The 22,713-nt window shown below is 36.3% G+C and overlaps 1 protein-coding gene across 5 annotated transcripts in view; it reads right to left on the reverse strand.

Annotated features, from left to right (window-relative positions):
• Positions 1–22,713, reverse strand: part of LOC123498892 (serine/arginine repetitive matrix protein 1-like) — a 31,695-nt gene that overhangs the window by 5,293 nt on the left and 3,689 nt on the right. For 2 of the 5 annotated variants that reach the window (XM_045246414.1, XM_045246415.1), the window contains 4 exons: positions 21,247–21,402; positions 18,384–18,741; positions 16,663–16,798; positions 16,164–16,361 (listed from right to left, as the gene is read on the reverse strand). In XM_045246414.1, coding sequence (XP_045102349.1) covers positions 16,164–16,361; positions 16,663–16,798; positions 18,384–18,741; positions 21,247–21,375 — 821 coding nt within the window. In that variant the 5' untranslated portion in view covers positions 21,376–21,402. The remainder of the gene's footprint in view (positions 1–16,163; positions 16,362–16,662; positions 16,799–18,383; positions 18,742–21,246; positions 21,403–22,713) is intronic. The other 3 variants (XM_045246416.1, XM_045246418.1, XM_045246417.1) reach the window with 3 other exon arrangements.

Consider the following 22,713-nt stretch of genomic DNA (forward strand, 5'->3'; position numbering starts at 1 on the left):
GAAGAAGAAGAAGAAGAAGATGTCCTCCTATACACTAAACACAAAGTCAACAATAAAATTTTATACAAAATACTATTGTATATAAACAATTCTATTATGACTTACTGGGAGTTAGACACAGTAAAATAGGAACCTGCTGGCATCGTATAAGAATGGATAAAGTAGGATGCAGTGAAAAATTTTCCTCATTTTTCCCAAACCTAAAGGAGGAACTATACAAAGGTTTTCAGGGTATGGAACCTAAAGCGAAATGGGAAGAATATAAATCTTTTTAGCTTGCAATATTGTTGAGAGATAAAACTCATTTACTGAGAAACATCTGAAGAATGTTGGTGTCCACAAAGGACTAACTGAATATGCTAATGCTGGTGCTGCCACAACCCAGTATATTCTTAAATTCTGATTAAGTGACATTTGCCATGAAGCTTGCCACCTAAAGATAAATGATACTGATTTTACATAATTCAATTCTTGTGCATTTAGGTAAAAATTTGAGGTCTTGAAAACAGGTTAAAATTACACCTAACCCTCCATTATCGTGCCCTTCTGTTATCGTGCTTACGCGTTATCGCGCACTTATGAAAATCTGCAAAATTCAGTTTTAGCGCATCTGGAAAGTCATTATCATGCATCCATAGTAGAAGTAGTAGTACTATCCACATCCCAACCACACAACGACGAATGTTTGGATGGGGGAGGAGGAGGAGGAAGATGTAGAGGGAGAAAAAGATGATCATCATGAGGAGGAGGAGCCAGCAGCCAATCATCGCTGTGTTTTCACGTCACGTGATTTGGATAAGGGAGCTGATTGGTTCTGGTCACTCTGCTCACCACCACCACCACAACCCCTCAGTCTCACACATGGTATTCTGTTGTTCAGACCTGTTTTCTTTAGGAAAATGTTTGGGTTGAGGCACCAGTTTATTTATTTTCTATTTATTCTTCACTTCCGTTATCGCATTTTCCGCTATCGCGAGGTGTTTTAGGCACCAATTTCACGCGATTACGGAGGGTTATGTCTACTTACATTACTAGTGTAGCCTTGTGATGGTGGTCACTCACATGTCTTTATTATTATTATTGTTACAATGGCACTGTATTGTGTTTATATATATGCCTTGTGCCCACACCCTTTATGTCTCTCACTCTCAGTTGGTAGTAGTGTTTTATGCTGTTATGCTCTTGTACACTCCAACCTTGTTATTCTATATCTGGCTGGATTAATACAATCTGTTGAACACAGTGTTTGTAACTTAAACCTCAAACATTCTGGAGTGGTGTGTTAGCCAGGTGCCCCAACCTGAACAGCTTCAAATGCAAAGATCATCCAGAAATAACCATCTATATTAGTACATAGTTAATGCCTCCCTTGCCCTCCCACACCATGTGTGCCATGTAGCTTGCCACCAAAAGGTAAATAATATTGATTTTACATAGTTCAATTCTTATTTACTAAGGTAAAAATCTAGGGTTTTGGAATGGATTTAAGTAACTTACATAGTTTCCTATGAGGAAAACAGTTTCTGATGTGGAACAATTTGGACATGGAACTTTTGGAATGAATTATGTTCCAAGTCCGAGGGACTGTTGTATATACAGAAGTTTACTGCTGACAGCTCAATACACATACACACACGGTACAAGACCACAAAACTGATCGTACCATGTATTCATCATCTTTGTCTGTCTATCCTTCTTCATGATGTACAAAAATATCTGATGGGAATATCATTTCAGGTTCCATTTTGTGTCTTGAAGATTATCATATCTTATTACAGTAAACCCCGCTTAAATCAGACCTGAATAAACCAATGTTGAGCAAGTCAGATAGTTTCAAGATTTTTTAAAATTTACGTTCTATCACCAGTAAGCATTTTTGTTTCAAACCACTTGGTTTATATATACAAGCTAAAATATCTCTGATAGCTCTTGCCTTATTGGAGTCGTCTGAGTTGTCTAAGCCGTTTGAAATGCAAAATGGGTGAGTGTGCCGAGGCACTGCTGGTGCCAAGATCAGTGTTTACACAGCTGACTTAGAAGCCGTGTGGCAGTGTCTCATTCAGTTTTCACTTACTTTGCACCTCTTCGTGAGTCGAGCGTGCTAACCACTACACTACGTGGTGTGTGTGTGTGTGTGTGTATTTACCTAGTTGTAGTTTTACAGGGCCTGGGCTTTATGCTAGTGTGGCAACATAGATGTCCTAATCTACAAATATGCTACACATCAACGTTATCAATTACATCCTCCTCCCTACTGTCTCTAAAAACTGAGTCATTATAATATTGGCACCTGTAATTCAAAATAATATTTCACCACATAATGTGTTTGTGTGTGCTAGTGCCATGTATGTAATAGTTATTTACGTACTAATGCATTATACATATCATTACAACTGTTAGTGGTAATAAGCAAGCAAAATGTGGGAAAAAGAATCCCTTTGGTAACTTGAATAGGCCTTCCCCCAATTGGTGCAAGGTTTATTGAACTGCTAATACATTCAAAGTATCTCATTCATTGTACTGATATGTACAGTACATCATCGTCTCGGTTATCAGGTGTTCACTGACCAGAGCTTCACTGCAAATGCTTTGGCAGTTTGGGTGTCATCTTATACAACCTGGGCCGCAGTGGTACAGTGGAACCATGCGTGCTTTGGGATCCGAGGGGTCTCCAAGCGCACGGGTTCGAATCCTGGCCACGGTCCGAGTGAAGGTTGGGCTTCCTCACTCGGGGCAACGGTTTCCTAGCAGGTGGGCTTTGAGATAGGGGATACCCAAAAAGTATCCTCTTTAGCCCATAAATTCCTGTGAAAAGCCCACATGGTGAAAAAAAAAAAAAAAAAAAAAAAAAAAAAAAACACCTAAAACCTTTAAATTCAGACTGAAACTTGGGGGTTGTCTCATCTGCTGGAATGTATGATATCTTTAAGAAGTAAATAGACACATCTTAACAATGATTGACCATTCCATGTACTTTTTGCTTCACTGTACTTTCAGTCCTTGTTAATTAATTTAAAGTGAAACATAAATGCAAAGAAATTAAAAATCATTATACAAAGGAACCTTGGTTACTGAATGCCTCCATTTCAAACAAAATTTTGAACTCTAAGTGCTTCGATTATTGTACCACAATTCGGTTCTTTAACAAAATTGCTTGATTTTAAATACTAAAAGACAAAGCAAAACCTGTTTATCCCTAGTTTATAGCTATATATATATATATATATATATATATATATATATATATATATATATATATATATATATATATATATATATATATATATATATATATATATATATATATATATATATATATATATATATATATATATATATATATATATATATATATATATCCTTCATTTTCATGTATTTGGATGAGACACAGTGGGTAAGACTTTAATTCTATCTTTGAAATACCTCCTGTGGCCTTGCTGCATAAGGCTTTCGTCTTCCTCTCACCCCTACTCTGTCCAACTCTCTAATGCAAGAGTCAACCAGTACTTTTAATATACTACTACACAGAGCCTGCAAATAAATGTTTAAATGTTCTAAAATCCATTTTTTTCCCTCAAGACACTGCCAATTATGTCAAAGTAATACTAGCCTTGATCAAGACTGATCTCCTCCTTTGGCTAATCATTCTGTTCCCTAAAGACAGAAGAAATAACATGTACTATCTCTTACTATTACTATCGCTAGTTACTACTACCAACTTGATCACTATTACTCCCACTTCTACTAGTATTAATTGGTAACAATATTAATGCTGACCAGTAACTCTTAACAATTCCAACCCATTCTTTATATATGTGTGAATGAAAAGCACCCATGTACAGACCACCAGCCTGGAGGTGGAGCCCTCTGGGCACCACTGGGTCTCAGAAAGGGTTCATGCATATTAGTGAGTCAGTAATGTTTGTACTGTGATACACTGGACAACTTTTTTAATGAGAGAGAGAGAGAGAGAGAGAGAGAGAGAGAGAGAGAGAGAGAGAGAGAGAGAGAGAGAGAGAGAGAGAGAGAGAGAGAGAGAGAGAGAGAGAGAGAGATTCAACTATACATGATTATTTCCCCCAAACTCATCCATAAACTCAAATTTGCTTGAGAATGAGTGTACAAGTTAAGTGTCTAGAAGAGTGTGATGAGTGTGTACTGTGTAGCATAACATCAGTTGGTTGCATTTCTTAATACACTGAAGCATTACATTCAATGAGAAGTTATTTAGTGAGAGTGATGGAGCATAAGCCATAAGCTAAAAAAAAACGCTAGATCGCCTTCCCCTACAATTCAAACAGGACAAATTAATGCGAACACAAAACAAGTAAAAGGTGGAGAGTGTTAAAATGAAGTGTGTGTCATTCTTTTGTGTATTTTGTAGTAGAGGGACAGAGAAGAATCAAGCAAAAAATGTAAAATGTAAAAATGAGGGGAAAAGCAAAGAAAACTGTAACTTAGCTGGAAAAAGGAGAAAAATCACAGAAGAATTTCAATATCCAGTATGGTAATAGTCAGAGGATGGATGACATGCAAGAGCAGGTGTTACAAGAAATGAAGGAGATTTACAGAGAAGTGGTTGTGTTAGGATGAAGCAGTGGTTACCGAACTAGCCTTACTTGAATCGCTCAAATTACCTGCTGGAGTTTAATTTGACTATTTGTTTATTTATTTTTTTATAATAATGGAGGGATGAAAAAAAAAAAAAAAAAAAAAAAAGAGAGAATTCTGGAAGTCAAGAAGAGTGCAGTACCTGGCATAAGGTTGATGTTAGCAAAATGTTAATACATACTTGAAGTTGCAAAATAAACCCATTATAATTAAGTAATAATGTTAAACTGAATATCAGTAAACATTAAAGACTACTGTATAGTATTATTAAAGAATACGTATCCAAGTGTGTGGTGAGCCAAGAGTATTTTGACAAGTAATCTTCAGAACACAGTCACTCAGTAATCCAGATCAGGATGTGTACAGTACACATCACTTTTTTGCCTCAGCCTATTGCTATTTCACATTCAGTTTCTGTGGTGATATTTGCTCTGATGTGAGGCAGGTCAGTTGGATTCTGACAAGGGAGGAGGGTGTAGTTTGCTAGCTTGCTCATGACAGACTAAAACATTGAGTGAACTAGCAAGAACACTCATCTGTTTACTGAACTCTTGAAAGAATATCCAAGCCTGTGGCAAGTTTATATATATATATATATATATATATATATATATATATATATATATATATATATATATATATATATATATATATATATATACATATATATACAAGAACAAGACAGTCAGGAGTGTAAGCCTATATGCAAATTATATAAAGAATTCATAAGTATTCTGATGTCATTCTTAAAATTGTACCATTCTCTTCAATTTGAAAGAAGCTTCCTCTTACACTCCATCAGGAAATTCATTCCTTAAAAAGCTTCCTTATTACTATAATTTCTTTTTACTTTGTACAAGTTGCTCTCCACTATACCCCAAAATACCTTTTGACCAAAGTGCTGGCAGTGGCTGCATTCATACATATAACAGCTTAAACAATTCAAATTCTATTGGCTACTATGGCTAGTACATAGAACAGCAGTGTACTGAGCAATGTCCCCTATAGTGTCATCAACACCCACCAACCCTGTCCTAAATCTGTAGCATGTAGTGCAGCATGAGGCACAGTGTGGTGGTGGCTTAAGATGTGAGCAGGTATGCATGTGCAGTACTGTGTGCAATATAGTCAGTATTTACCCACTGTTACTTCCTTCCTATGGTGAATAAGTATTTTACATTATATGCAGGTAATTCCTGATAAAATAATTGGGTTATGTTTCTGAAAATCATAGAATGAATGATCATATAATGAGCTTAAGATTAAATGGGAAAAACCTGAATGTATTCCTAGACCTTTATATATGTGCCCTCCAAAACCCATACAAACTGTGAAATATTGCATCTAAACACAGTTATTGCATAAAGTAATAAAACACTTAACATAAATAAAATAAACACAAGAATAAAAATAAAATAGGAATCAAAATATTTTTTGTAATTACTCTCACTGTGGTGTCAAGATCATCCCTCCCATGAGGCTGGATAACCCTAGCAATAATATCCACTCTCAGGCTATAAGACATTATTATGATAGTGTGTATAATTGAATTTCCTTTTTACTATTATCATTCTTGTTATTATCATTATTACTATTATCATTTATATATATATAGGCCACTTCATGACTTTGTATCCAAGATCACTGCTGGCATCCCTGTCACTCGCGAATGTGGCCCAGCTTTATTCAATCAGTCGCAGGGTGTCCACTTTGCAAGACAATCACAACTTGACTCTAGGTGTCTGTCGTGTGCTGTTTACTTTACGCAGTCTTGAATATGCTGAAGCCATTCCATATGCAGTGTTGCCGTTATTACAAGCCATGAACACAGTGTAAAATGGTCATTTGGGTGTGGTTCTGGTTTTCACCAGGTCTGCCTCATTATTGTCATGTCTCCATAGATCACTGGCTTGGCTTCTTTCTTTAACTTGCTCCACCTACTTACTCAGTCTCTCTTTCTCTCTATTTCTATATAAATTAGTATATTTCCAAAATGATTTTCAAAAGCATTGCAACTTTTATTCCCAGTCACCACTGAAGTAAAAACAAAGGCATGTTTTCTGTGTAAGTTTCCTTCCATCCTAAATGTGGCACATGAGCGGGAGAGTGTGACCTTGCTGCTATCTCGACCTGACTTGCCAGTTAGTGCTGACATGCCTTCACACGTGCAGACTCACTATGGACGGGCCAATGAACTGTGATGTGGCAAGAGTGGGGCACTCACTGTTAAACTGGGAATAATACTCAAATTACCATTTTACACTGCACTGAGTATAGCACAACATCCACGGCCTCTGTATGCTCCCTGACCATCATCATCATCATCATCATCATCATTTAAGATGAAGAGTGACTTTGTCACCACAATTGATCTCACATACAAAATAATGAAGAGAAATATAACAAATAAATAAATAAATAAATAAATGATGATGATGATGATGATGATGATGGTGATAATGATAATAACAATAATAATAATAATAATAACAATAATAATAATAATAATAATAGTACATAAAAACAAAGTAAATCAATTGCATGGTAGTAAAAATGAGATAGTAAAATTGAAATATTGTATAAGGGTGAATTGTATAGAGGGAATTAACTGTATGTATATAAAATTTGACATTATGTGAAAGTGGTAACATGCTCATTGTGACATGTTATATTGAATATAGTTCATAAGAAGAGAATAAAAATATGTAACCTTATAGGCTAAGTGTACCAGGAGAGGAAAGGTTTGTACAGGTTTTGAGGAGAGAGAGAGAGAGAGAGAGAGAGAGAGAAAATATCAGGTGAAAGAAACAAACTATTTCAGAAGTGTCATACTAACATGGCAACATGGATTTGAAAATATGATCACTCATAAGGGTTATCAAAAGAATAAATGAGTCCATGAATGTAAAGAGAGGTTTAAGAATAGCATTTCCTTGATTGGATCACAAACTTGGACATAGAATGCAATTTAGCAGTCAAGAATGCAGGGACTATAATTAAGTTATATTTCTGAGAAAGGGTTGATGACAAGATGGGAGGGAAGAGTAATGACAGCATGTGAGACATTTTAAAAGAATCTATGCAAATAGAGGTCAGTGTGGAGTGGGGAAAAAGGTAAAAGAAGACAGAAATGATTTGGCCACACTGTAAGGTAAAGAGTTTCTACAAAGAAAGTGCATATAGTTGAAACTGACAATGCCAATAGCAAGGAGAAGAATATATTCACAAATGGTAAAAGAACAGTATAAAGTGTGTTCATGTGTGAAAATGTGTTAATAGAGGTGGATTTCTTTTTGGTGTGGCTGATCTCTTTGTTGATGGTCCTGAAGGGAGTGAGGGATAAGAAAGGAATATATATATATATATATATATATATATATATATATATATATATATATATATATATATATATATATATATATATATATATATATGAAAAGACCAAAAATATTCAAGGTATCTCCAAGGTGTTTGGAAATGTGGCAGGATGCTGCACAAACTCCTATAAATCATGATAGCAAAGTTGAAGGTTTGTTTACCATATTGCTAAAGGAAAGATAAGAGCCACAGCTGGAAGTGAATGGTACAATTTCATAGCAAAACATTTCTATTCCAGGTCAGAATACAATTTTACCTTGGAGGAGTGAGAAAAGAGAGATAAAAAGCATAAATAAACTAGATAATGGTGATAATTAAATCTCAGCCTAATGGTTGAAAATTCATAAGACAGAAGGGCATAGGCACTAGGCACTGAAGCAAGTTATACCACAGCATACAGAGGTACAACAGGCAACTCTGGCTTGATAACAAGGATAGTTAAGATAAAAAGGTACTAGAAAAGACACACAGATGACCACAAACCATACCAAAAATATCACAGTTCCTTGTGATACAACTGCTTCAAGCTTTTCGATAACTCCAGCTTTAGAGTTACCGTATTTGATGGGTCATAAGACACATGGGTTCATAAGACACACCCATTTTTTGCAGACATTAAAATGAAAAAAAATAAAATAAAAAAATAAAATAATAAATAAATAAAAAAATAAATAAAATAAACAAATAAATAAATAAAATAATAATAATGAAAAAAAAAAATAAAATAAATAAATAAATAAAATAAAATAAAATAAATAAAAATAAATAAATAAAATAAAATAAAATAAATAAATAAATAAATAATATTAGAATAATATAAAGGAGCAGATCTAAGCTCTGAATATGAAGTGAAGGATTTCACCTGATATTTGTAGACTCGTATGCATTTAGATCACTATTAGATCCCAATATTTTGCATTTAAAAACTTTGATTTGGATCTTTCCGGTTATACGAACTATCAATTTTTTGGGTATTTTTACATTTTTTCAATGTATTTTTTTCCGTAGAATCCGAAAATGACATTTTTTTTTGGAGAAACCAATAGGTAAAAAGTTATTCAACTTTAAAGTTATTTATTCCCTATGTAATACTGAAGAAATGCTAACTTTCATTTTTCCTCTCTTTCAGGGCAAAAATCACGTTATTTAGGTTAATATGAATACTAAATACAATCTAAAGTGGTTATTTGAGAATATTAAAACAGAGCTTGATGCGGCAAAATTCCTTCAAGAGAAGAATATTATACCACAGAGCAAAAAATGCAAAAGAAAGCATGAAATGGAACTAAAAGAAATGAATGGATGCGCTAAATGGCGTTGCAACAAATCAAGTTGTGGACAGGAAAATGTTACAGTTCGTAAAAATACTTGGCTGGAGGGCTCAAAATTACCTTTGAAAAAAATCATTATTTTCATATATTCATGGGCAAAAGACTACACAAGCTCTAATTACTGCAACGATGAGATTGAAATCAACAAGGATACAGCAGTCGATTTCAACAATTATCTCAGAGAGGTAAGTAAATATCAATAAACTAACCGAAGCTAACCTAACCTAACCTAACCTATCCTTTCCAGGTATGTGCTGAAACATTGCTGAAAACCCCAATGGTCATTGGCGGACCTGATACAACGGTGGAAATTGATGAAACTCATTTCAGCAAGAGAAAATACAACAGAGGAAGAGAGCTACCAGAGGAATGGGTGGAGTATGCAGAGAAACCAAAGAATGTTTCTTGTATGCTGTTCCAAGAAGAAATGCTGAAACACTGACACAATGCATAAAAAGGAGCATTCGACCTGGAACAACAATAATAAGCGACCTTTGGAAAGCGTACGACGGCATATCACTACTTGATGGATATAATTATAAACACTTCACTGTGAATCACTCCGAGAATTTTGTAGACCCTAAAACAGGTGCAAACACTCAAGCGGTTGAAAGTATGTGGCATAGCTTGAAAATGAAGAAAAAACGCCAAGGAGGATTCACCGACAATCTTATCTCTTCGAGTTTGTGTGGCGGAAACGTATAGAAAAGGACCAATATTTTGAACAAATATTGCTAGATATAAGTAATTTTGACGTAAAGTAATTCTTTTGAAGGAAAAGAGTTCTTTATTTGATAAAAGATTGAAAACATCAAAGAATGTATGTCTTACATTTGATAAAAGAAAGGAAAAATCAAAGTTTGCATTTCTTCAGTAATGCATAGAAAATAAATAACTTTAAAGTTGAATAACTTTTTATCTATCCATTTCTCCAAAAAACCAATGTTATTTTCGGATTCTACGTAAAGAAATACATTGGAAAAATGCAAAAAAAAAAAAAATAAAAAGTAGATAGTTCGTATAACCGGAAAGATCCTTTGATTTTTGCTAGTAGGACACACAGTAATCCTGCTGATTTGTGACATGTAAACATATACCTGGCAGTAACTGTGAGAGAGTCAACTGTGAGAGAGTCAGAAACTACAGGGCTAATGATCATAATCTTTATCTTTTTTTTTCCCATGTATACAAGGTAGGAATGTTAAAAGATAGGTGCAATTCTAATTGTATTAAAGTATGTCTTACCTCAAGGAGTATTGGCATCACACTAAAGAATGCAGTGAAGCTTGCTTGTAGCAAGATCAAGATCAATGACACTGATCGCATTTGTTTTGGTTCATACAATGCGTGGTGCTTGGTCACTTGGGAAATCCTTTTAATTGGTGTCATTCTATGTGAATTACCAGTAAGTATGACCTATTACATATTGGTACCTTGTGGTGTAGTACCTATCAGCACTTTGTTTACATCTGTGAAGATGTCTAGGGTATGATTTTTGAGCCTCTGTTGCTACCAACCACTGTCTCAATACTGAACCTTGGCCTCATTGGATGCAGAGTTATTTATTTCCTCAGACTTCTTTTGGAGAAAAAGGTATGTCTTATGAGCCATCAAATATGGTACAGTAAGTCCTCGTTATATGGTACATATGCGTTCCTGAAAACCTTACCGCAAATCAAAATTACTGTATACTGAACCCATTATAACATGTAATAAATTGGGACTACATTCCAGCACATCAAAAGTCACCCCTACAGAAATAAAAATACATTAAAACAGTCATATAAAAAAAAAAAAATCAAAGTATTGCACAAAAGAAATAAACAGAAGATGTTCTTATTTACCTTTCACTCGCCATGTATTCTATCAGATCATTTCCTCCCGAGACTAAGAGACAGTAGGCATTTCAGCCCTTACTCATCTTCCGATGAGTGGGCAGACTACTTCTCTTTTGCTTTGCCTTGTCAACTCCAGTAGTGTCTGCAGAACGTTTTAGGGCCATTATGGGTATGTCACTGTGCATCGTGATAATATCCACAAAAAAACACACGTAAGGATTTCACTTGTGTTCAATGGGAAACACGAGAAGAGAGTGATTGTTGTTGTGATGCCATCCACGTCACACTTCCTGCGCTACCCCAGCTCAGTGCTCACTGACAGCTGACTTCTGGCGGGACGTTTGGGCACTTTGGCCCGACGCCTGAGGTTTCTTGATGTTTACATATTGCTTGTGTTTATCAAACTCTCCACAGTGCTGTAAACAACTAAACATGCCGAACAATTGCTCAGTGTTTGGATGCAATAACACAAAAAGAAAAACAGCAGGTTTTGGCATGACATGAGCAGATACCATATCTGTGAATTTTTCTTACTGTATATCGAATTGAGGGAAGTAATTTCCAAATACCGTAACTGTGAATTTACCAGATAAAGAAGTACCGTATAACGAGGACTTACTGTACTTTGAAATGAGGCGTCACATTCCAGAGGGGCATATATGTGGTATTCGCATTTTGAGATATTGTGTGTTGAAGTTAAGTACACCTAATCCTCTGTATTGCACGAAATTGGTGCCTAAAAAACCGCGTGATAGCGGAAAATGCGATAACGGAAGTGAAGAATAAATAGGAAATAAATAAATTGGTGCCTCAACCCAAAAATTTTCCTAAAAAAACCAGCTTTGAACAACAGAATACCACGTGCAAGATTGAGGGGTGGTGGTGGTGCTGGTGAGCAGTGACCAGAACCAATCAGCTCCCTAATTCAAATCACGTGACGTGAATACACAGTGATGATTGGCTGCTGGCTCCTCCCCCTCCTCATGATCATCATCTTTCTCCCCCTCCTCCCCCACCTAAATATTTGTCAGTGTGTGGTTGGGATATGGGTAGTAATACTACTTGTATTACTACTACAACCGGTTCACGATAATGACTTTCCAGATACGCTAAAACTGAATTTTGCACATTTTCATAAGTGCGCAATAACGCCTAAATGTGATAACAGAAGTGCCCAATAACGGAGGGTTAGGTGTCTTGATAGCTTAACATAAAATGTAAGTAATGCGTTAGAATTATACATTATAATCAGCTGGTCAATATCTATTTTTTAAAGAATATTTAAGTTTGTTTGTGTTTGTTTGTAACCCCCATTTTTGCCAAACCCAAAATATGTTGATTATGTAAACTTTGAGTGTGTTTATGAAAACTAGTCTGTAAGCTAAACATACTGAAAAGTTTCAGCAATTTTTATCCAAATCCTAATTTTTACAAAATTTTTTTTATATGAAAAATATATATACATTTTGATTTGACAGCCTATTGTTCTACCTTCTTGGTATGCTTACAGGACGTTGGAGTATCAGGCTTCACACTGGTATCACTCGAGCTCATGGTTGACACTATAATCCACCTACTAATGCAGAAAGTAATAAGAACGTTGTGTGAGTACCACGTGTATGAGATTTAAAAGGCAAGCCTCTGTGGCACAGACTTAACATTGTGTTTGGCGTGTGGGAAACATGTATTTTCATGCTTTGGAAATGGGAACACAGGGTTTAGTTTTGCCTGCCGACTACTTCCACATGAATACTACACCCCTCTAGTGGGGAGAGAGGAGAGGAGAGGAGAGAGAGAGAGAGAGAGAGAGAGAGAGAGAGAGAGAGAGAGAGAGAGAGAGAGAGAGAGAGAGAGAGAGAGAGAGAAAAAAAAAAAAAAAAAAAAAAAAAAGGCAGCTTGCGGGTTACACCCCTCTGCCATGCAATGCCTCAAATGCCATACTACAGGGCTTATGGGAGTCAACAATGAATAAGCAACAAGCATAACAGATATTACAGAAAAATGTGAGCAAAAAAAAAAAAAAAAAAAAAAAAAAAAAATCAATCAGCACAGATATTACTGGTCAGGATGTGAAAAATATGGTTATTCCTACATTTCTGAAAGTCTACATCTAAGGTTGTTTCACACAGGAGTTGGGCTGACTTTGGCTACTGGATATGTTCACACCAGACACGATGCTGGGCGAGACATTCCCTGCAGTGGAAGCTGGCTAACTTGACAGTTCCTTTTGCAGCAAAGCAAGATAATACTCTATGGTCCCCTGACATGGAGGAGGAGGAGGAGATGGAGGAAGAGGAGTTATCAATGTTATCTTTAGCCTTGAATAATAAGAGAAAAAAGAATTGGGTATATGAAGCAAATATGAAACAACTCGAATGTGGTGAATGTCATCATCTTATTCAAGAGCTGGAAATGGATGAGAGAAATTTGAATAGTATTTCAGACTGACTCCAGCTCAGTTCTCTCAAGCTCTATCATTCAATGAACAAGATATTAAGAAACAAGGCACCAACTATAGGACATCCATCAAGTCACGGTAAAGGAAAGTGAATAAGTGAGGGAGAGTTGAGGAGTCAGGTCAGTGCAGTAAAAAAAAATAGATGTGGTCCTCTGGAGATAAAAGCACAAAGGCAGAGGTCTAAGGTGCACGAGTCATCAATGCTACAGGCAGAAAAATTGTCTCACCGGGGATCTTGGAATCAGTGTGCGCGGTTTGGGTGGCATGTGTCCTAAAGTTTTGCATCCAGTGTGAACACTCCTATTGGAAACACACTGAGGCAATTTTAAGCCACGCAGCTTTGCATCACATGCATTGGGTGTCTTGTCTCCGGTGTGAAATGGCCTTCATCCTCCTTTTTCTCTTTTTTGCAAGTTCTTTTTGTATCTTAGTAAACTAACATGAAAGCAATTTATGATGCTGAATTCATTTTGAAGCCATGAATTCTTCAAACTAACCCTTTACTTAAAGTTTGTATCAAAGATTATTGTTTATAAATGTAAAGTTCACATAAATTTTTCAAATACCAAATTAAGGTTTTGCTGTTGAAAATTTTACTTTCATGATAAAGTCAGCATTTTTCCTATTAGGAAAGGAACACATGTTTATATACTGTAGATTATTGTTTCAGCAAAATAAAAAAACATCTAAATTTCATAGTTGTCGTAAATACCAAGAATAAATTAATTTACTGGACACTTTTTCAGACACAGTACTGTCTAAATCTAAGAGCAAGATAATCTGTATGTGACACCTCACCTGAGAAGAGAAATACTACAAGCATTCTACTCACAAATAATAATCACCCACTAACACCATCACCATATTCTATTCTAATGCCATTGGACATAGGCCTCTTTTTCAGTTAATTTATGTCAGCTGTTTTTTTTTTTTCAGGCCACCCCAGCAAAAATTTCTACCAATACTTTCATCCACAGTAGTTATGGAAAGTCTTGGCATGATAGTCTTTGTCTGTCAAGAGTTTCTGATACAAAAGATGCACACATTCAAGGATGAATAAATAAGATAAAAATGAAAGACCACCACAAACTGTATCAACAGACTTCCATACAACCCGTAGGGCTTCACAAGACCTATCACTGTCTGGTCTGCTGAGCAAGATGTTGTCCCTTTCCATGTCCCATCAGGTTTTTTTTTTTTTTCCTAGGCATTGTTGTGCTTCTTCACAATCCTATTCTATAATAAGTGAGACAGTAAGGAGCTAACTGAAGATACTGTTTCCAGAATAGGTGCAATAAAAGATGCAAAACACCAAACAAGAGTTGATTTAACCAGCACCAACCATTGTGCAGTTGGATTTAAATATTTCATGAATGACAATGTTGCCTCACCAGCCAAGAATCATCATTCTGGCAGAGAGAGAGAGAGAGAGAGAGAGAGAGAGAGAGAGAGAGAGAGAGAGAGAGAGAGAGAGAGAGAGAGAGAGAGAGAGAGAGAGAGTGTGTGTGTCTTGAGTCCCAACCATTGTCCCCTGGGTCTTCTCTCTCTTGGTAATGTTTTCTGCACTTAGCTATTTCTTCTAAGGCTTTACTTCATTCCATCCTTGATTCCAAGGTACTGCAGCGTTTACGGTTTCTGTCATGGCATTGGTTTTATTCACCATCACAATATTTCAATAGCTAACATGATCCTCTTGTATCCATCATGTCACTCCACCTGCTTTATTTTCCAAAGCTTTTCATTCCTATACTAAGTGTTCTCTTTGTTACATCGAATACTTACTTACATTCTTGTTTACAATTTCTTCTACCTTCCACTACATCATTTCAAGAAGAATTTGGTGGATTCTGCATCTCCCATTTTCTTTAAGTATTTTTCCTCCTACTTCTAATGCTGATTCCACTTCAAGCTCTTTATATTTCTATTTTTGCTACTACTTTTTTTAGGTTCTGAATTTGAATCCTTTATACATCTGCCTTCTCTTTTATTCTTGTAATATTTGGCCTCCCCTGTGATGAAGCATACTTAGTAATCACCCTTTCTGCATTATTACTCACCATCACCAGCACTCAAAGATATTTGTGACTTAACATCTCCAAATACCATTAAAAAGATTTTCCACATAAAAAAAAAAAAAATAAATAAATAAAAAAAAAAAAAAAAAAAAAAAAAAAAAAAAATAAATAAAAAAAAAGTCTGTATATTAAGACAGGTCAAATTTACTTCTCTGTGAGATTAGAACACATAGAAGTCTATGTGAGATTAGAACACATTAGACAGTCCTATAATTGCCAGTTCAGCAACTGTATGTTGGTTGTCTTCTATATTTCTGACAGAGTCTGCTGGAAGCATGAAAGAACAGCAAGTACTTGTATTTCTATTAAAAAACATACTTGCCATGTTGATTTAATGCATACTGCATCCCCATGGAAGCAGTAATAAGTACTACTCTTTCCTGTGGTAGTAACAGCAGTGTAAGGACACAGCTATTAATATGAGAGTCATCCCACCTATCAACCATCTTACAAGAGGCTGCACAGAGCCTACCTCCGCCGAGGGTCCTGGGGGGATCTGGGGTGAGCTGGAGGGGTCACCTTGCGGGGAGCCAAACCTGGTGGCTCCCGAGGGTCCCTTGGCCTGGAGGAAGCCCGGTTCTCTCTTTCTTTCTCATCTCCACTACCTTCCCCCATGTCACTATAGCCTAGTTCATCTCTGTAAAGCTCCTTGAATCCAGAATGTGCCCACCTGCAATGACAGAAAGGAAAAAGGTTACATTAATAACCATGAAACTTTACAGAAATCATAAAAAAATAAGTATACTTCTAATTGAAGATTCTACAGAAATCATAAAAAATAAATGTACTTCTATTTGAAGATCCATTATACCGCTTGAAAATATAACAATTTTCAATACAACATTTTCCACAGATCCAACTACAGCATCTTTCACAAACAATATTCCACATTTCTTAGCTCTATCCTGACTATTTCTTTTAACAAACAGCTCAATACATGGTTAATAAGATCTTGGTGGTAAATGTCTCACCTGTTTGGTTGAGTAGCTTCAGCATCCAGCAGCTTCTTGGTCCAGAAAGTGTCCTTGGTACGGGTGGAGGCTTCACGCCGTGCCCGTACCACCACCTGCTCTATGGGGCCTCGTTCTGTGGTGCAAGATTTTTTCCCTGACAATAACAGATGATTATGTACAGGTGTATGATAAAATGCTAAATGTGAGAGAGAGAGAGAGAGAGAGAGAGAGAGAGAGAGAGAGAGAGAGAGAGAGAGAGAGAGAGAGAGAGAGAGAGAGAGAGAGAGAGAGAGAGAGAGAGAGAGAGAGAGAGAGAGCTATGGATTGCATTTTAAAGTAAATCTTTTCTCAGTGAAAGAAATAAGGATATTAAGTTCTTTAGCTCTTTTATATCAACACTGGTCAACTAATCGTGACTTATGGGAGTCTAATATGTATCCAGCACAAACCAAAACTTATGCTCACAATAAAATACTGATGTGTTGTGAATACCCATAACACATTAGACATTTGGATGCACAGGAATGGAAAAAAAAAAAAAAAAAAAAAAAAAAAACAATGATCTATAACTAACACAAAATTGTACATATCATCATATCAAAACATCAGTTCATACTCGCTCCATCTTCCTTACTAAAATACCAGCGGTTAAATTTCACAAAATAAAATTTGAGGAACTTTCCCTTTCATTACATGATATGAAAACAGCACTAAAACATGTTTGGAATAAATATAAAAGACTTCCTCTTAAGGTCAAACTCTTGCTATTCTCTGACTTTAAATAACTTGGGTTTATTACTTATAAAAAATATATTGTTTATTGCACAACTGGTTGGTCATAAAAACTATTTACCTCACTTGTTAGTTGGTAATTGCACAACTGGTTAATAAGACAGCCCACGAACAACAAAGGCAATATGTAACTATCCTTTCCAAAGAGAAATTTTTGTGACTTCCCACTCTCCATATGATACCTTCATAGTATTATGGATGTTACCTTGACATTATTAAGACTATATAATCTATTTTTAAGACAATATTAGTAACCAGTCCATACATAAAAAAATAAAACCAACTAGGGTATTCTACCACGACCAACCAGACCGAGAAAGTAACTACTCTAAGTGCTTAGTTCAAGACTACATGATGTAACTTGTGAGACATTGCTAACAACTCGTACTGTCATAAAATAAGCCATTCCAATGTTTCTAAATGCCTGCATCAGTTATCTGATTTTCCCGAGATTAATAACCCTTAACATTTTCAAATTTGCAAGCTTATTGTCAAAATATGGTAAGACTTGGAAATGAATCCATAAAATCTTAATTTTCAAGCAATAACAAGATAACACATTTCTTAAAGGCAGGTAGCTAAGACAGCATCTCCAGACGCATATATTCACAATCACAAGCAATCAGTCATATCTTAGCCATGAGGTCTCTAAGGAAAAGAGAACCAATCTTTCTCCAATAAATCTTTGTTATTTAAAACAAAGTTTTTCTTTAAAGAATAGTATTTGAAAGCATGCACATAAGCCTTGACTACAGAAATATTACTAAACATTTAAGCATATTCTTCAAAGATCTCACACTAATCAGTTGAAGAACAGCCTGAACCTGCATCATACAAAATGTATCAAGGGTTAAAGTTAATCTAGTGTTATATACAAGGAGAAACACAACATGAAAAAAAAAAAAAAAAAAAAAAAAAAAAAAAAAAACGAGTTGAATATCCCAAACCTTCTTTAGGGTCCCGTAACAGCCTCTCAGCTCGCGGTGGTCGGTAGTCATCCATTCGCATTCTCATGGAGGCAATGGGCTGCTTATTACCACCAGACATGGGAGGTCCTCCACTTCCCCCTCCTCCCCCTCCTCCTCCTCCTCCACCACCACCACCTCCCCCTCCACCTCCCCCTCCACCTCCTCCTCCTCCACCTCTTCCTGTCCTCCATCTCCTTCTCCCTTTCCGCCTGCGGCCACTGCCCCCACCCCCGGTGCCCCCTGCACTGGCAACACCATTGCCACTACCAGTGTTTGCTGATTTGGGTGGGGGACTCCTTGGGCCCCGCCTGCTGGAGGTGCGGTCTGTGCTCCGTCTCTGTGGTAAATAATGTCTCGTGTTAAGGAACAATTGACTGAATGGCTATTTTTCAGAGAGATGTTTTAAGGGATTTAGGAACTGTACTCCTAAATGCTCACCATTCATTTTCTGTTCTCTACAATATCTGTTCATTATGGCTGGTTTTGTATTATTATGGTAAATCTCAATTATTACTCAGTGGTACTAAAATTTGCAAAATTTCCTGTTTAGTAAATATGTACATTCACTGTGCCACTGAAATGTGTAGAGAAGATAAATAAATAACAAAAACTAAAATAAAGAATCACCACCAGCAAGTATCAGCTGTTCTGACAAAATATAAAGCATGAACACTTTAACAGTGGCCAAATATCCCTGAGATTTAAGAGCACTTTTTTTTTTTCCCCTCATTATAGTATCGATTCAAATGACAATAGAATAAGTAGTTGTTCATTTCTTACTTCCATACTTACCAAACCACTTGACTGAGTACAAAGAGCACAAAGTATCTAATGCCAGGTTAATGTACTCAGCAAATGTGCAAGGCTACATAGCCAGTCCAGTGAGACACAACAAGTGGACAGCCCCACTCCCTGTCATGCCTCCAAGACTGGCCAACAAGCTTAGAAGCTGTGGCATGTTAAGGTAGCAGAGCCTCAGTAACAAGTCAGGGTGGCAAGAGGTCCCATGCCACCCGATAGTTGGGGTGGAGCATTGCCCCACGGGTGATTCCAGACTCCTGTACTTCTGCTTCCATTCTCCATCCAAGCTGGCAGATTCTCATTGCAAATGGCTGCAGTGTGTTCCTTCTTCATGAATGTAATGCTGCCTGAATGAATTTAATGAGCAAGTTTTGAGGTTCATGGGTGGAGCATTTGAGAAAAGGCATTATGAGGTTTGTTATTTTCTCTTATCTACATATAACTTAGAAATATAAACAATATTAAAAAAAACCCTGCTGAACAAGGATGTACAACTTTTCAATTACTATCTAAAAAAAATTAATCCAAATATGAAGAAATGACATGGATTAAAGATGGAAGAAAATTATTCAAGGAGACAATTTAATCAAGATGTCATCCTTTAAAAGTGATAGAACGCAATGTTTAACTAGTTGTGTGATCTTCAGTTAAAGAAATTCTATTCTAATGCCTCAAGCATTATATTTTATTCATGAATACATAAATCAAGAGAACTGTATACATCTGTTGTTCAAACAAAGAAATGTTGCTTATTAAGAAATTCTCAAAATGCTCTCAACCCAAACACCCAAATATGCTTAGTGAAAAAAATTCCACCTTCAAACATTTGCCTCTTGAGAGGGGCCACTAATTGGCTGCTTGGTGTTGGTAAGTAATCCACTGCTTCTGCTGTTCAACAATATCACTCAAGGCATTGTTGTTATTTTTTCTATTTTCTAATACCTTGCATGACAATTTTCTAAGTCCCAGAACATAGAGCTTTACAGTTCACAAAGAGAAAGTCATGTTGTTTCCAATGCAGAAGTTAGTAAGTTCACTACTTTTTAAATTAAATTCAATGGAAAGTGTTCATTGAGCACCATTACAATGTGATCCACTTCAAACATCAGTCACAAATATTTTTCAGTTTTCATTATGATATCACTTAGGTATGTTTGCTTTTTTTTTTTTTTTCATAACTGTTTGGGGATTTGTATGCCTTACACACGAACACTCCACATCGACTAGTGTGATCAATAACGATCAGTTCATGAGACTGTTTGGGTCCAACCGTCCTGAACACCATTCAGACTTGTATTGTCACTTTCCAATGCTACTTTAACTTCATAAAGTACAAGAAATGGTCTTTACTGTAAGCATCACGTTACGTCTGACCATATCTCACACCGCACGACGGCAGGAAGACCAGCGCTCCGCGCACACCGAGTCATATATGGACGATACCACTGACATAAAACGACGGAACAACGAACACGAACACGACGAATGGAAGAATAAAAATATGATCCAGCTGAGAGGCGCTAACACGGCTGATCGCACGTTTGACGATTATTTCCAGCCACTTGGATCAGCTGGAAACAAGACACTAAAACTGACTTCCACTCCAGACATTCACACTAAGCAGACCATCTTGCTTATTGCACATACACACTCACACATACAACTGATACAATTAAGAATAATACAATGAGAAGCCATCTGAGGCACAATTCATGCATTTGGGTGAGAAAACTAGTGAGATCAATGACCATCCTCTAACTTTACCTGCATTCCTGCAACTACTGAGGGTTGTGTGTGTTTACAGGTGTTTGGCCCTTAATACAATCAATATCATTCACTCAAATTACAAGGACTATCAATCATTCTGAGTAATTTTTGCTAGATCTTTCATTTGTTTCCCCTCTAATAAAAATAAGAAAGATACTTTAGATCAAAAGGATTGGGACCGAAGAAATCATTTCTAGCTGACCAGAGACTCCAAATCAAACACCCCTGACACCAGATGTAGCATCACAGGAATAGGGTTGTCTCAGACTCTTACTCTGGGTGATGCTGGTCGCCGCAATGGGGACTTCCTACGAGGTGACTTAGGCCGTGGTGACCTAGGTCGAGGAGACCGTGGCCTGGGAGACCTGGGCCGAGGAGAACGCCGGACAGGGGAGCGCACCATTCTCACTTCCCTAACCCAACTCTTACCCTGTAAAAAACAAAACAAAAGAATATGGATTAACATAAGCATTGATCTCTCCTACAATTACATATACATTACAGTCTCTTTTGATGTGAAGCCTCTATGTAACTGGTGGAAAGAATTTAGTGATGGATTTTAATAATACTGGGAATCTTGGTCTACTTACCATTGAAACTTCAGTTATAAAAAAGTGCAACAGTAAACACAATGAACAATGCTATTAATCATAATATTCATGACTTCTAACATAAGTATGTTCAATGTTGTATCACATACAGCAGGGTTTGACAATGTTCTGCCCAAAACAATATCTGGCATTAATATTGTAATCTGGTTCAAAACACTCTGGCAAAAAGTCTCCCTCTGTTACCTCACAAAACAACTTTGAAACAAAATCTCACTGAAGTAAAAATGAAGAAAAGAAGTCATAGACTAACTTGAATCACATACATACACAGTGGTGACCAATTAAATATCTGTGTGGAGTGACCAGCTTTAGTTTCTAAACTTAGCTCACACTCCCACACACTGCAAATTCAGCAATCTATGAAGTACGATTTGGTCTGCACATTATATACTTGCAACAGAATGGTGTTTTTACTGAACGAGAGTAAAAATAAGTAAATACACAAATTCTGAATGTGGTGTAGCCTTGCTATATATAGTTAGCTTTGCTGGCCCATGCAGTAGCACAGCCTTACCTTGGTGACTTGGTCTGTCTTACACCACCTTGGCATTTGACTTGTAACCAATGTGCTTATAGCACCTCAAATTTCAAATAACAGTTGGTGATGCTACAAAGAGGAATCAAAGGTGCAATGCAAATCAGTATGATGTATTGGACAAATTTTGAATGAGTTCTTAAATGACTCCTGGAGAATATAAAGCAGCTCATAATATGTCTTTAAGATATTTAACAAAGATTCTTCACTTTTAAAAGAATTCATGCATGAAAATTGTCTTTAATGCTGACTATCAAGACAATTTTCTAATTTATCAATTTCCTTACAATTGAATACTATGATAATTCTTGCATCTATCAGGCTTCAGTTTCACTGGGGTATGTATTTCATTGACAAAATGATAACAAACATTTGATTCCAGCACAATAGAAAAGCAGAAAAAGAAAAAGATAGTAAACAATAATGTTAGATAAAAAACTTTTAATCTAAAATTGCATGCCTTCTAAAACTGCGTTACTGGATATTCTAATGTAAACAATAATTTAAAAAAAGGTTAGTTATCTACACTCCTCTCCACATTTATTTTTTTCATCACATCTTCACATGAAAACTTAAAAGATCAGTGAAACTACAA

Source organism: Portunus trituberculatus, chromosome 48, assembly GCF_017591435.1.
Source record: "Portunus trituberculatus isolate SZX2019 chromosome 48, ASM1759143v1, whole genome shotgun sequence".
NCBI lineage: Eukaryota > Metazoa > Arthropoda > Malacostraca > Decapoda > Portunidae > Portunus > Portunus trituberculatus.